The 16,112-nt window shown below is 35.0% G+C and overlaps 2 protein-coding genes across 8 annotated transcripts in view; one reads left to right on the top strand and one right to left on the bottom strand.

The window, feature by feature from the left end:
- The window catches only part of LOC117238907 (probable E3 ubiquitin-protein ligase bre1), a 31,390-nt gene extending 25,668 nt beyond the window's left edge, over positions 1 to 5,722 (bottom strand). For 2 of the 7 annotated variants that reach the window (XM_033504144.1, XM_033504153.1), the window contains exons 1-2: positions 5,449 to 5,719; positions 5,205 to 5,369 (exon numbers count right to left, since the gene is read on the bottom strand). In XM_033504144.1, the coding sequence (XP_033360035.1) occupies positions 5,205 to 5,224 (20 nt within the window). In that variant the 5' untranslated portion in view covers positions 5,225 to 5,369; positions 5,449 to 5,719. Of the gene's footprint in view, positions 1 to 40; positions 158 to 5,204; positions 5,370 to 5,448 lie in introns of those variants that run through there. The other 5 variants (XM_033504135.1, XM_033504123.1, XM_033504109.1 and 2 more) reach the window with 4 other exon arrangements.
- Positions 5,723 to 5,896: 174 nt separating this feature from the next.
- On the top strand, positions 5,897 to 14,123 carry LOC117238579 (odorant receptor 13a-like). Its single transcript, XM_033503599.1, has 9 exons — positions 5,897 to 5,966; positions 10,201 to 10,323; positions 10,623 to 10,740; positions 10,814 to 11,075; positions 11,138 to 11,302; positions 13,401 to 13,491; positions 13,575 to 13,711; positions 13,790 to 13,922; positions 13,999 to 14,123. Exons 2-9 carry the CDS (start codon positions 10,255 to 10,257, stop codon positions 14,047 to 14,049), a joined length of 1,026 nt encoding a protein of 341 aa, XP_033359490.1. The 5' UTR covers positions 5,897 to 5,966; positions 10,201 to 10,254; the 3' UTR covers positions 14,050 to 14,123.
- The last annotated feature ends 1,989 nt before the right edge of the window (positions 14,124 to 16,112 follow it).

The following is a 16,112-nucleotide window of genomic DNA, read 5'->3' as shown; positions in this document are numbered from 1 at the left end:
CCAGTCCGAGGGTTCTAAGGAAAGGAGGAATGGGACTTACCGACCGCCATGTTGAAGTCGTGCGCAAGGGTGCTCGCGTTTCCCGTGGTTTATCGACTCGCAACCAACACCCTCGTTTGCTCTCCTTTCACTCTCCTACCACTCTCGTCGCTATTCTACCTTGTCTCTTTTTCGCCCACTATATCCCTACCTTCTTCTTCTCTCCCTCTTTCTATCTCTCTCTCTCTCTCCCTCCCTCTCTCCCTCATCATTCTCCGTCAATCTCTCTCTCTCTCTCTCTCTCTCTCCCCCTTTCCTCACTCCCTTTCTCTTTCTCTTTCTGTGCTTTCTCGACTAGTTAAAAGTTGCTGTTTTTTCCAAAGTTTTACTAGTATCGCAGAAATTTACATTACACGAGGATATTCTTTATATTTGGTTAGGTTGTACTTTCGAAAGGAATATTTTTGAAAGGTTTGGCAGGCATAGTGGGAAACGTTTAATCGATCGTTGCTTCCATCACGCTTTCGGCTCGAGAGATGCATTTGCTCGGGTTTCTCCGAGAACCTGATTTCAATCGCATGGTTTTAAAATATGGTGTTTAAAAGCGAATGATTTTGGTATAATTAAAAAGATCGTTTTAGTGCAGATAGCGAATATCACGTTGTCTGTTTGAGTGAAAATGTTTGTCATATGTTAATTTCTTTGATATTTTGACAAGTACGCGTTTTCAAATGTCACTGAAATTGTTCTTTTATCAAATAAACTTTGTTTTTAACAAAGTATTATTTTCCTGACCTTTTGGTTTTGCACAAGTTCCCAGTCTTTAGTTACACAGAAAGTTATTTGATTTAAGCGTTACATATTTCATTTAGTACTCTATGATTAAAATCTTTTTGTTGGAATTTTATCTTGAAACACTTTATGTATACGGAATGCTTGCAATGTACACTATTTCATTAATTCTACAATATATTCCGTAATATATTCTGTAATATATTCTGCAACATATTTTTATTGTATCATTTCAATGTTAAACTTGCCTACAAGATACACTAAAATATTTTAATTCTTTATCTGTTGCCTTTTTTTTTATATTTTCAACAAGTTAATGAATGAAACGTAAGAAAATCCGATATCCTTGAGTTTACATTTACGGACTATGTACATGTATACATATGTATTTCTAAATATCGCGATAGAAACAATTTTCATAATTTTTCTAAAACGTCTTCTCCTTATTAGCAATAAATATCGAATATCTCAGTTGAAGCAGCAGTAAAATAAACAGAAAGAGCAGAATTATAGCATAAACTTTTATTTCAATTATTTTCTATTTCTTTTATTTTATCTTAAAGACCTTTAATACTTTTACATCGATAGAAGACTTGAAAAGGCTTACATACGAATGAATACATATAAACAACATAAACAACATAAATAAATAAAAGATTTACATATTTTCAAAAGCAAGATTTACATAAATAAATCTTGCTTTTCTACGATATTCCACGATCTCGTCAATGTATACCAAGCAATTTTGCTTTCTGCAGTGTTTATCGTTTGTAAAAGGCCTGTAACCAACCTTACGCATGGGTTTTACTAGCCTTGTATTTTATTTCTGTTATTCCACGCCTACTTATTTCTTATGGTTTCTGTTTTCTCATCCGTTTACCTCAATTCTCAAAGCACTTCAAACAGGTAATTAACGGAACAATTCACAGAGAATTTCTTGACCTGTCCTTACTCGAATCTCGTGCAAAGTAGCCTATCCTGTAATTAAAGCGATTCATATCTATTTCAGCTATGTCTATATATTTTTCTTTATGATAACGACGTATTTTCTCAAGGGAGAAAACGCAAGGTACTAGATAGAAAATAGGAATCTCACCGAATACTAATCACAGTACTAGTAATTTTACTAATTTTCCATTAATAATAATTGAAAGATAACTAACAGACATCTAGCAATTACTTATTAAGACTTAAATTTTTGGAAATATCGACGAATTTAATTAAAAGGAAGAAAGTAAAAATAAAAATCACTCAGCGTATTAATAATAGTACGTAATTCTGCTAATTTGATAATAATAATAGTAAAATACGCCAATTAAATATTAAGGAAAAGATTTTCGAAAACCATTGAGAGTTTCATTACAATATCTATTACGATAATTACCATCATTTTTTAGAAGATTACAGTATACAATCAGTACAAGGTAGAATGAACATGCGTCGTCTGGTCGAATAAAATCTATTATCAATAGGTTAGTTAACGTTTAAGCGAAAATAAAAAGAGATATTGCCTTCGGTTTTCTTAATTGGAACGAAATTTACAAACTGAGCTTTATAAAACTTTGCCTTAGAATTAGTGTAAATTTGCGAAAAACAATTTTTTTACATTTTCTCTAGCATACTGTATTTTATAATTCAAATAATCTATATTACATAGTGTAATAGTGTAACAATTATTCGTTTTACGTAAGGCTCGGATGTTCGTTGGATAATGAGAAGAAAAGGGAGTCCACGATGAAAGAGAATGAGAGCCGCATATTGCATATGCACTGTGAACTACGAACCACCGGACTATTTTTCCGAGAAAAAGAAGATTCGTATACCTTCCTCTCTCCTCTCTACTAACCCTATCTCGTTTTCTCCTGCAAGCCCTTTAACTTTTAACTGTCTCCGCTTGGGTTGCGTGCTATACATTATGTACATCGTAGATACAGGAACGCATCGATCGACCGTGTCCTTTCTACCCTTCCTGGTAGTGAGTTTCGCTTAAGGCCACGTGCTGCAATCGTGGCATGGATATTAGAGAAGTGTTCGCTCAACAGCTGGAATGATTGGATAAGCACGTGAAAAAGGCGGCGCAAGACAAACCGCAAATTTTTTCAATGAGAATGAAACAATTTGTCTGCCTATAATATAACAAGCTTTCTTCGTTTAAATAATTGACGAGGATTTTGAATATAATGCAAGCCCTTCGTATACTATGGAACCATTTAGACGTTGTTCCACTGATAGCAGGAGGATGGAGGTGGATAAACGGGTTGGATTGATGGTGAAATATACAGGGATGATAAAAATTGTTATTTCATCCGCGTTAGATTATCTGTAGCCTAATGAACCGAATGGTGTGTAAAGTTAGTTGGTTAAACAAGGATTGTAAAAATTGTCGTTCCTTCTATTTATTTCAACATCGTTTGTGAGCAGCAAAATTAGTGTTTGGAAATGGATTTGAAGCAAGCACTAAAAATAATAATTGTCTAGTTTCTACATTTTTATGAAAACAGTTGTTAGGAAAAGGGTTGATTTTTGTTTAAATGGAAACTGTTGATCATTAAATCTTGAAGAGATTTATCAAAAAATTGATCGATTAAAAAATATCAATTTTTAAGCGTTTCAATTACGAATACTATACTAAATGAACAAAACCTTTTATTTCCCATTAATTTATTCACATACGTAGAATCGCCACCTTACCGACTAAGCCATAATTATCGAGATAATTCAAAAAATAAAAGAATATATAGCTACTCCTTTAATATTGCAAAGTATACAAGATTTAACATATTATATATACATATATTTTCATAACATTGAGTATCTGATACAATATAATGTTTATAATATGTTTTTTGAAATATTTTTCTCAAAAATCGGACACTTTAATGCGGTAAGGATGATGTTACTCGCTCCAAGTTTCATACTATAATACATATGTGATACCAGACTTCGCGGTACCATCGTATCATATAACACACGACACACTTCTGGCTATAGCCAGAGGTCACAGATTCTATTCTTTTGTTGAATCACCGCGGAGATTCATAACGATTTCATTTAAATATCAATACTTGCATCTATACTATATCGATGTAGGAGCATGTGATGTGGCAAAGCGAGAGAGGAGAGGCCTTACGAAATCGGAATTTACGTAATCGGACGTTCGGCCAAAGAGCCGAGAACACTCATCGCCAACATACCATCTTGACTTTCCATTGTTATTTATTGTATTATATGTTCCTATTTATTGGGCTTGGAGGACTCTACACCTACTTTACAACATTCAGCTGTCGTACATTGACATTGGCCATTGAATGATTAAACTTACAAGTACATCTTTTGTTTCTTTCTACGATAGTTTCATTATCCGATTAATAATTTCCCACTAACGGTTTGCACCGTAGTGCAAACTCTTTTTCTCAACTTCTTTCCTAGATGACTCATCTATCCTCATTTGTCTTCTTCGTTAGTCAATTTCTTTTTTTCTCGTCACTACCTCGTGTAGTCGTGTAGATGTCTTTATCCCGGACGAGCCCGTATATATACGTAGAATGGGGTTTTGGAAGAGAAACCAGAGATACTGTCTTTCAAGCTTAGGTAGAATAATTTATAAATTAAAAAAAAAAAAAGAAAAAAATTATTAGACCGAAAGTAGGGCAATACAAGTATTATCCTCGCGTGTCATAACTATATGTATAACCGTCTTCGCTTCTTTTCATCAATTGTGCGCCGTTTTTTCTTTGCTTCTCACATATCCAGGCATGCACATACATACACACATCGTTCTGGTTTACATGCATTCATATTCATACATTGCACCATATTCTTATACGTATGTAAACTGTACGTACGTCAAGCAATTGCAAAAAACATATTCGAATATTTAGAATTTAATTTTTCCAAATTACATACTATGTACATTATCTTGCTGAAAAGTTAAACGAGCAAAATTGTAATGCTCCCTTTGTAGAAACCTTTGCTTTTGTGGCTGTATTCACAAAAAGTAACTAATAATTATCAAAATTATCTGTAATTTTAACAAAAATGTTCAAGTCCCTTAAATTATCTATTGCAATAAGTAAACTGTTAAACCAAAATAAAAATTCTACACGGGCACTAATTATAAATATCCACGAGAAAAAGACATTAGTACTTACTTTCTGTAACCGTGAATATTATTCAATTAATTACTGATATGATAAATATTCTCTATATAGTAGAATAAACTACAAACAAATTCGATATTTTCCACGTAAGCGTGAGTTCATTTAATCATCTTAACTTAAAAACATAAACATTAACTACCCATCTCGCAATCCAACGATTCCTAAACACTTGTAATCTAAAATTACCTCACATAATCTAAATTATCTCTTGTTACCGCTTCTACATATCGTATCTTGTATTTCGTTAAATCGGGCATGCAACGAACCACTCACTCGTCTCTCGTACGTTGCATAGTTCCCAACCGACAAAATCCTTTCGTAAAATCCACCTTTTAGAAATTCCACCAAGCTCCTTTCCCAAACAGTAGCACGAAAACGCGTCTTTCAGCGTCCTTGCGTCACGCGACTCGCCTTTCCTCCATATTGTCACGTACGATTCTGTGTGGACTCCATGGTTACCCAGTTCACATGTATACGAGCATCCTGAACGTGTCATATTAAACTTTTTTTTACTTACATGCCTTTTCACTAGTAATCAGCAGTTATTCCTTAGCGTTTCCTAGCTATGATCAAACCGAGTCCTTAGCTTTCACGATGCCCTCGATGATAATGTCGCTGCCCTCGCATTCCACGATCGAGTCCACCAGAATCACGATAGAAGAGACGCGGGTGTTATCATAAAATTATTATTTTCTTTCGGATAATTCTGAAGCGAAAATGCCGATTTCAAGTTCTGTTCTTCGTTGTTTCCACGTCCACTGAGAGTCACGCAGCGATTACACAAAATATTTTTGATGCACGCGCGAACAACGAGAGGAAACTGTGAGAAACGATGTTGGCGTTCGATTTCTCTCTCCCTCTCTGCTGCTCGTCGCCTCATTCTCAACCCCCGATCAGGGTAGTGCATGCGCGTGGGCGGCGTCGGGGTTGCTGACGCCACCGTTCGAGGTAAACGAGAGTTTGTTTTCAAGTAGCTCGATATCGGACAGGACAAACTTCTTCGTTCACGCATTTTACTGTCAGTAGTACTGAAAGGTAGGACAAACTGTGTATTAACACAGTTTTACGTCAATCGTGTAAAAGTATACCTACATACAATTAAAAACCTCCTAACTCGTGAATGGGAGAATTATTGTTAACCACAGTTCTGATTGGGGGAATAGGAACTAATAACTTTTATAAACAGGTTGTTTACAAATAAAATAATACCTGAAAAATGTGGGTACGTATTTATATTCGTGCGAATCGTGTTTGAAATCGTATAGCATTATAGAGTTTCCGTATTAAATCTTATAGAAACACACAAGATTATAAATATGTAAGGTATGTATGTATGTATGCATGTAGTGGCGAAATGTTGAGTGCCGTGAGAGTTATGGGGAGTACAGCAGAGCGAAGTACACCGGACAACCTATAGTGGTGCTTCGTACTAAAGCTGCAATATGGCCGCGATCAAGTTGTCTCATGCGGTTTCACGGAGTCTCGTGTTCATAATATCTATACATATCACTGGTCGAATATCGTGCATGACCGCGATAACTTGTGGCTGCAACCTGTAACACGGCCTCTCGTCTTCAACCAGAGAGGAAATAAGAGTGTTCGCTATGTGTTGCTCACGCTCATTGTTCTGGTTGTTTCCCGACTAGTACTGCCCCCCACCACCACCCCTCATCTGCCAAATGCTGGAAACAACTTTACGCTAACATATCCAAGAACCTATTTAATTTCATCGTTGACTAATAAATACTCGTCTGTGGTTTCACGCTGCAAGAACCTATATGTAATTGTACGGTCCTACAGAAAAGTTCATACGTGCTTTTCTATCCGAGATAGGCAAGTATAAAAGTAACAAAATCGCCCAATAATCAAACTACGTTGTCTTAAAAGGAGAAATTAATTGTATACTATATTTACTTTTAGAGAAGAAACGAAACGGTCCTTTCGAAACGTCCTTTCGAACGGTAATGAATCAAGAGAATGATGCAATAATTTTAATATATTCTCAATACACAAAAGTTTTTCTTAGGTTTAATATGAAATTTAATTTCTTCGCGATTATGTTTTAGTTATAAAAAACCTAGATTTCATTTTAATAGTAGTTTTACTAGTTGACGGACAGTAAATAATATTTCTGACGCGACGTATCTGTTTTACATGCCCGTTCGTTTACAGTAATGATAAAAGTAGAAGAACAAATTGACCGTAGATAAGAATCGACGTAACGATAGATTTCTGATCCACAACATTTATCCATCTTACTTTCATCACTGACCTAATGACGTAAAATTTATTAATTCTATGAATTTTGATCCAAAATTTAAAATTGGTAAGATTATACATATCAAGATTGGTAACCTATCACAGAAGTGCTTAATTGATTGTCCACGAGCAACACCTGTCTTTCCGAGGTGTTCCCGAGGTATCCAGCGACTGTCTTTTTGTTTATATATCGAACATTAAAGCAACGGCACGAGACAAAAAAAAGACAAAAAAAGAAAAGGACATTGTGCTAGTGCATTATTGTGTATCGCGTTCCTATCCGTTTATATTGCCTTTGTTACGTAAACGCCTAATGTTATGTCCTAGAAGCTAGGATCCGCTTACAATAGAGTGTGTTTGTATCGTTAAATGACTCCTAGTAGTGTAAATTTTAAGAATGTTATATATCGTCGCAGTTCCTTTCATATTACTTAGAATTATTGGAAACCATGTTATTGGCCTCATTTTGTTGCTTGGATACAAGTTAACAGGTGCAACATATTTACGATAACTCCTATCCATAGATTGTTGGTGAAGCATACCTGATTAAATTTTTCAACCATTTTTGGGAATTTCCGTGAGCCTAAATCTTGACATTTCGTTGATCGAGGATGGTTGCTTTCGTCTGTAACAAAACAAACGTTGCTAAAAGCGTGGTTAGTGTTGCAATATATTCAGCATTGAGCGGGAAAGATTTCGTCAAGCAGCATAGTCATTTGGTTGGAGTGCTTGAGGGTGGCAAATTTTATTATTATTTTTCGCATTGTCATACGATTGATTGGCACTTGACAAGCTATTCTGCATAACCCCATTAGTGAAAAAGTGCTCGGTGATGTGATCGGACGCGTTACAATATTAATTCTTCATTATCAAATTGTTGATATAATCGTTGAAAATCACGTTACCTAGGAATCATCTCTGCACGTAGTGGTCTTCCATTATTCCCCACTGGATTCCGACATATTTCACGAGCTTATTTGTAGCTTCCTGCTGTTTCGTCATTAACGCGCTATTTATAATACTTTCTCAATGTAAACTCATTGTAAACTTTAGTCATGTGAACAGTCGGTTTAATAATTACCAAAACTTTGACATCACTTTTCAGGAGAACGGTTGAGTTGCAGTCCGTGGTTCATGTTACAAAGTTGGTTTTCGCGACGAGTAGAATATATGAGGCAAGCAAAAATGTCTGACCTTTTGACCTTGACTTTCAAGGACAATTTTGACAAGACCTTTTCTTTAGTCAAACATTCACCGAATCGAAAATATAGAATCACGCTGTGATGATCATTACCAACAATATTTATATACCCTGTACAAATAAGCTAATAAATTTCGCGTTGACCTTACCAAGCTGACAATGTCGATTCCGACAAATATTTAAATCCTGTAACGATGCACTGTTACGTGACAATTCATTGTGATCCTCACATATGGTATTGTTCTTACACCTTAACTCCTTTTGTTTGCGTTCACAACATAGGGTATTATATTTATCGATATATTTCAGATTGTATAATAGCTAAATTCTATTACAAAATTTTTACGCACTTATCTAATTTAATTGGAAATATTACATCGTTTAAACAATGGATTTCCTTTTTACTATCACAAACACACAGTGCAAATTTATATTAGGCTCAAACAGTTGTGCTTTAAGATGATTTGGCATGGAATATATCAAATTTATCGAACCATAGACGAAACTATAATAAAATTCTATCGTGTATTTTTCTAATTTCATCCTATATCATTACAAACTTTTGTTTTAATAGAATCAATCTAGTTATGATATATGTAATTACAAAAATTAATTCGTTTCTCTCCTATTCAATTACCTCGGCCGTAAGGAGAACGAAGATCGGGATTAAAACAACACTTTGCCTTGACAGTTTCGGCAGAGTACTCTGAAATGGCCATACTCCTACGAATGACAAAAGACGCTTGTTCAATCGAAAGGCAGGCTGCTCGAAGAAATCCATGCCGATTATCATCGCATTTCATTCATTGCTCCGACTTACATACAACGTGTGTCGTAGACTAGTGTAAAAACGAATCAATAAAACTTGCACGAAGGCAATTGACGATAATTTGCTTGTTAAATTATTAACGGGCCAGTTAATTATTTAAATAGCCGAAACAGTTCATCGTTCCGTATTCATTAAATGCGAGAGACAAGATTTTCACGTCTACCTATCCCACAAGGTTCCCTCCAGTTTCTATTCCTTTCATGTCAGATATATTCGCAAAATGATAGCTAATTAAAGAAGATTGTTGTTTCATCGTCCCTTCTTTCTTTCTTTTCATCATTATACGCAGAACATTGTACTTAATAAGCGAAACGACCGACTGCTATCATATTAAATGAGTCGCTGAAGCCAACCTATAGGAAAATGATTGCCTGCGGTAGAACGATTTTCATTTTAGAATGAAATAAACCCTTTGTGCGGACGGTGTCTTTAATCTTCTTGATGTGTAAAGCTAACAGTGTGACGTGTGAATTAATTTTATTTTTATGCGATTTTTTGATTGGAATATATAGCGGAATATATGATATATATATATATATATATATATATATATATATATATATATATATATATAATTCATACAATATACTTTCTTCTTTTCTCTTTACATCACAATAAACGTTGTGCAATTGTAATTATATGATAAACAAGGAGAGAGTTTATTGCAGGTCATCTAATTGAGATTGTTCTCTTTGAAGTACAGTAATTCCCGAATAAGTGATCATAAAACCAGTTTGCTAATGATCATTTAACTAAGTTAAGATACGTGGATCTTGTACGATCGATGAATGACAGTTCAAAGAGATAATTTCAAGCGTTTAGTGAATTATTTATACTCGTATGTTAATGAGAATTTACACGTTTTATAGAAGAATGTAATAATTTGGCATGGAATAGAATTTTGTAACTTTTCTCGAGTAATCAAACACTTTTATTCACATATTTTTGTAATTTTATATCGTATATATTGATCTTTCCAGATTAGAGGACTGTCCAATGCATGGAGTGTCAACTATGGTTTAGCCATCGAATGCATGCCACCGATCATAGCACTCTTCCTTTCTATGTCGATGTATCTCAACGCAATTTTTAACACAAAAAAGGTACTATATGCATTTATTTCGCTTAACAAAGTAATATTTATTAAGGATTGAGCGCGATTTGTTAATTTAATTAACGGGTTCTATTTGAATCGTTGCATAGGGAATAATTTTCACAAGATGAAAGCAACTTGTTCATCGTTGCAATTAAAATTTACACACGACGATGAAAACATGAAGAAAACTTTCGAAAATATATTTGCGAATTCCTACATTCTAGAGAATGTAGAAGAAACTTTTCTTTCTTAATTTCTTCTTTCTTTCTTAATTAAATGATGTTTCTCCTATTCTTCTTTCAACAGATGAGGGATGTACTCTTATTCATTAAAAATAACCATAATTACTATGCGAATCGTCCAGAAAAGCTGATTCTTCGATATTATGACGTACAAGGAAGAAAAATTACACTTTATTATGCCTGTAAGTGTCTGAGATCTCGAACTTTCTTCAGAGTTATTTAAAAGGGTAACAAATTTTCTTATTCCCATCCTAGTATACGTTTACACAACAGTGGTGGCTTACATAACGATACCAGCAATATCGCTGCTAATTGATTTCATTATACCCTCGAATCATTCTGAAGAGAAAAGCTTTCCAATTGAACTCGATTATGGCGTGGATACACAACACTATTTTTATTATCTGTTCATACATTCATACATGACAATAGCCATGATTGCCAATTTAATTGCTTCTTGTGATACTACGTACATGCTATACGCTCAACATGGCTGTGCTTTGTTCGCAATTGTGAGGTAAAGTTTACATATATCTCTATTATGTTTAAAATTCTGATGTGAAAAAGAAATTTTTCTAGTTACGAATTGAGAACTGTGCACATTTTGGATGCGAGTAGTTTGATAAATTTAAAGGATCATCGTTTATTCGAAAACTACAAAAATACCGAATTATTGCCGGAAGATGAGAAGAAAATTTGTACGAAACTGTTTCTTTGTATAAAAGAATATCAAAATGCAATAAGGTCGGTAGGCTTAGTATACGGTAGGATGGACTTGGATTCTCCCGTTATCAAAGTTTTTTGAGACAATCCTTCTGCTACTGGATGAAAAAGTGATTTGTACAAAATTTTAAATCGACCAGGCGACAGGAGATGGTACCATATCGATTTTGCAAACAATTTTTTTATTTTTGTGACTATTTTTTCCACGTCGTAGTATATATAGTAAGTATACATGTTCATCTTATCGTTGAATTTGTCTTCTTACGCTCTGTAACAATATTTATTATTATTATTTGTTTGTACTTTAGGCTCAAAGCCTAATATACAACGAGGGGTTGTTGCATTCTTATTCCTAGTTAGTTATATTATATTGCTATTTTATTATACTACTTTAACTCTCTCTCTCTCTCTCTCTCTCTCTCTCTCTCTCTTCATAATTAATATGTAACATCTAGTACAGCGTATACGATACAATGATATATACATACAGTACGTACTATATACAGCTATATTCACATTTATGGTTGTATATAAAAGTATCTTTTCTCATATATTAAGCTTTATTACAGATCCAAGTGCGGTCTTCTCATCTTTATCGTTGATTGTACGTAATTAAAAATGCTTTTTGCCTCTTCTTTGTTCTCGATGCTTAGTACCTGTCGGAAGTCCTTTCTCTCTTTTCTCCTCTGTACATCATATCGTTGATATCGGGGACATATCGAGATACGTTATATGGCTGCCATACCGCGGAACTCGGGTGTTTCACAGTAATTGACAGCCGCAGTGTAGAATACCAGAACCAACGGACGAGGGGAGTCACTTCTGATTCCGAGACCTGATAGAAAAATGGTCGCGTTCCGCTCTTGTACTACAAAGTAGTCGTGTAAATGATAATTCATTGTAAGAACGAATTCGTCAAGTGTTAAACCAAGCGTAAATAAAGCGAGTTGTGCCACGATCGCGCGAAACAGCGATGTTTCAAACGGTTTCATGTTTCAAATTTCAAGGTTTCTTCCCTTCTCATGTTACACAGCTGGCATACTTGCGCGTCATTTATTTTTATTTCTTTTCCTTTCCCTTCTGATACTATACTACATTCATGCCTCCCAGCTAAGCATATTTGAACAATTGTCCTAATCCTGTAAATTATTGGTAATACAAGGCTTAAGTATTCTTCCCCGTTTGAATTTGTTAAACTCTTTATACATATATATTTATATCATATATCGGACGGTATTTTGGGGCAAAAGCTTTATCTCTATCATCTAGGAACGTTTTGATTTCAATTTTGTTCCTTATATCGGCTATTCGATACCTCCTTCTCTGATTTTTCTGGCTCTAATATTCCGCTACCTTGTAGTTCTATTAGTTTTTCGTCTAATATCGCGTACCAGTTGTACTTTTTGAAATTGCGTGAAACTGTAGAAAAGCTAAGTACCCTTCGATTTCAATGATTTTTGGATATGTACATACAAGAGCTGAACTCGCTTAGCTTTTGTGATATTGGAGAAAAGGCGCCGGTACCGCTACACCGGTATTGCTGCCTAGTACAGTCGTACGCCTGTCGCAGCAAAACAGGTCGGTATTAGTTACCGACCGCCAGCTGCTTATCTTCTGTTTGTACACGAAGATCGGGCGAGCTTAACGACTCCGTGCAGAACGTACGCATGCAAGACTGTAAGAAACGGCTATTATAATTCATTTAAAAATGAATATCATCAATGTATTCGGTTTTAGGCTAGTTGTTTCCTCAATTTGGCCGCCGCGAGACTGCCGGCAACGCTTGCGTGAAAAGAAAAAAAAAAGATAAATTCAACGATATATCTGAGACACGTGACACATATCATACTTACGATGTACCGCAACGCGGTACGGTAGAAACGAGTCACAAAAATAAACAAATTTTCAAAATCAACGTGACACGATTTGCCGTTCGATTCTAAATTTTTCATAGATTATGTATGATATTCATCTAGTGGTACTATTCTAAGGGGTGTCTTGAAAAAAAGAACTCAAGATTAACTTTTGACAAATAAGTTGAGTAAGGTCCATCCTAGTGTACAGTCATGCTGTTTGTTTCTTTCACGTCATACCGACAGATGGATTTTATTTTTCTTAGATACTGTAATCTTGTCGAATCATTGTTCGCCAAATCCATATTCGTTCAATTGTTCTTTAACGTTGTCTGCCTTAGCATTGCAGGAGTCGAAGCGAGTATTTGTACAACATTATATAATTATAAATTAGAATATTCTTCTTTGATTCAAATCTATAAACGCTTTACTATTTTTAGACTGTAATGAAACTAGGCAATGCAGCTGATACGATACGATTTGGATCATTTACATTCGCGCAAGTTGCTCACATATTCGTCCTCTGCCTTCCTGGGCAAAGATTATTGAATCACAGCGAAGAGGTGTACAACGCGGCGTAAGAATATCTCCTTTACTTTTCTGAAACGTTTGCACTCTTATATTTCAAGAGTTAATTGACGATTAATTCATCTAGATGCGATGCTATGTGGTATATATTTCCTAAAAAGTGTCATAATTTATATAAATTTTTACTCGCAAGGACTCTAATATTTAGCAAAATCACAGCTTTCAAAGTAGCGACCATGTCAATGGAAACTTTTCTCGCGGTAAATACTTTCTATCGTGACTCATTTTATACGATGGTAAGATTATACATAATTTTATTGTAACACATACTTTCAGATTATTCAAACAGCAATGAGTTATTTTACCGTGTTGCTTTCAACTACATGAACTTTTAATGAAATTAAAAAGCAATATATTTTAGTTGCATATTTAATAAAGATCGTAGGGGTTTGATAGATCAAGAGACTGCTTTCATTTTATTTCTGCGATAAATATAAGGATACGTTTTAAAAAAACTCAGAATAACAACTGGCATGTTCAGCAACGCCAGTATTAGAAATAGAAAGTAAAACACAAAACAATTATGTATTAAAGTAAAGGTAAAGGTAATATATGGTGTACGCACATTGAAACTCGCACTTTATCTTGACTTTGATCTCCTTCTTGGTTCTTCCTTTTTCCTCGTTGCGTTGCGGTGATTGAATTTTTGAATGCAAAGATTCGATAAGTACAGGTAAGTGTATACACGCGTTGTTCCTCTCGAGGTACATACATATATGTAGCGACGGTTAGTGGACTTTACAGCATACTGCATGCTACGTGTACATCATGTAATCATAAACAATCTCGAATTATTAAATCGGCTTGACGATTTTTTCTCGTCTTCGAACATGCCAATAATCCTAGGCATTGCGTATGGGGCAGCTTTGCTTCCCTTCTTTATCCGAGCTATGATCAAATCAGGAGTAATTGATCCCAGTATTTTAATTTGAATCTTTTTTCCAAAAGTTTGCATAGAAAATGGTTGTCTCAACGAAAAATCCACGGAATCCATTTTAAGAATCCAGTTTAAGATCGTTTTAAAAAGAAGATTCGGTCGAAACTGTAGAAAGACTGACTAGGCTTCGATTTCGATGATATTTCGACATGTTGTAGAAATCAATATTTCAATCAACTTTTTCCTACACACATAAGGAGCGAACTCGCATAAATTTCGTCGAGAAATATTCGCGAAAAGTTACCAGTATCACTGCAGTGAATACTACTTACAGTTGGCAGCGTATGCATTAGTTGAGTTTAACTAAACTAAGTAAGACGACATTAAAATTATATGCAACACAGAGAAGTCGACATAGACGCAATAGCGTCGTAACAAAGGCAATACGTCGATTGGATCTTTTATACGATATTGAATTTATTCGAAAGTATTAGAATAGTTTATTGGACAAAGTGATCGATCCGAACTCTACGTAGTTCATAACGGTGACTCGGCCGTTTGACGAGCGCATGTTCCACTGTTGCAGAGTTTTTCGTTGGTCGGAACTATGTAAGATATTTTGTGTATATGGAAATTTAACGCAAAGGTACGTTGATCGCAAATTGTGGTAAATACAATGCGAAGGGTAATTCTAATTATCTCATGCCTAGTTATAGGTTATCATTATCGTTATAGGTTTGTTTTTCTTTGCATAAATTGCCCTGCGAACGTGGATGGACGATGCATCTGGAGAAATGGACTGTGACGAATAACAACGAGCAGCAAGAGGATTAACAAGAGGAAGAAGGAAAAGAGCGTTTAATCGCTGATAATGAGAAAATGTATTATCTCGTTGGTTGCGTGCGAGCGTGGGAGAAAAAGTATGAAACGAGGAAAGGGCAGAAAGAAGTGACTCGTAAATGTGTAAATTAGATGTGTAAATAAAAGCGTTTGGAAATGTGAAACGTTTTGCGTAAAGCAGGTAATGATAAGAGCGTAAAAATATAGGGTGAAAAGACGAGGTGTGTAACAAAGATGCGTAAATAAAATAAACGCGTTCCTAACTTGAGTGTGTGAAAGGTGGAGCGATGTTGATTCAGCATGGGAATTTGTCAAAACGTTGGTTAGTTTTGTTAGAAAATTCTAAAATATGTAAAAGGATTGTAGACGTTTGATGCGTGAAAGTTGAAAGAAGTAAGAAAAGGTTGAAAGAAGGAAAAGAGAGTATAAAATGATAATAGGTAATACGTAAGGCAATATAATTTTCCGGATAGCAAAGGAATGGATTCTTGCAGTCCAGTCTACAGGGTGGTTGGTAACTGGTGGTACAAGCGGAAAGGGGGTGATTCTACGCGAAAAAAGAAGTCGAAAATATAGAACAAAAATTTTTTTTTAACTTTTTTTTTTCAAATTTTTTCATCGAGACAACGATCCACAGTGAGATCCGTTATAATGTACCGCACGTGTACCGAGC

This window comes from Bombus vosnesenskii, unplaced genomic scaffold, assembly GCF_011952255.1.
Source record: "Bombus vosnesenskii isolate JDL3184/JDL3185 unplaced genomic scaffold, Bvos_JDL3184-5_v1.1 scf7180000013264, whole genome shotgun sequence".
Classification (NCBI taxonomy): domain Eukaryota; kingdom Metazoa; phylum Arthropoda; class Insecta; order Hymenoptera; family Apidae; genus Bombus; species Bombus vosnesenskii.
The sequence above is the reverse complement of the archived record's forward strand: the minus strand, read 5'-3'. Positions and strand labels throughout refer to the sequence as shown.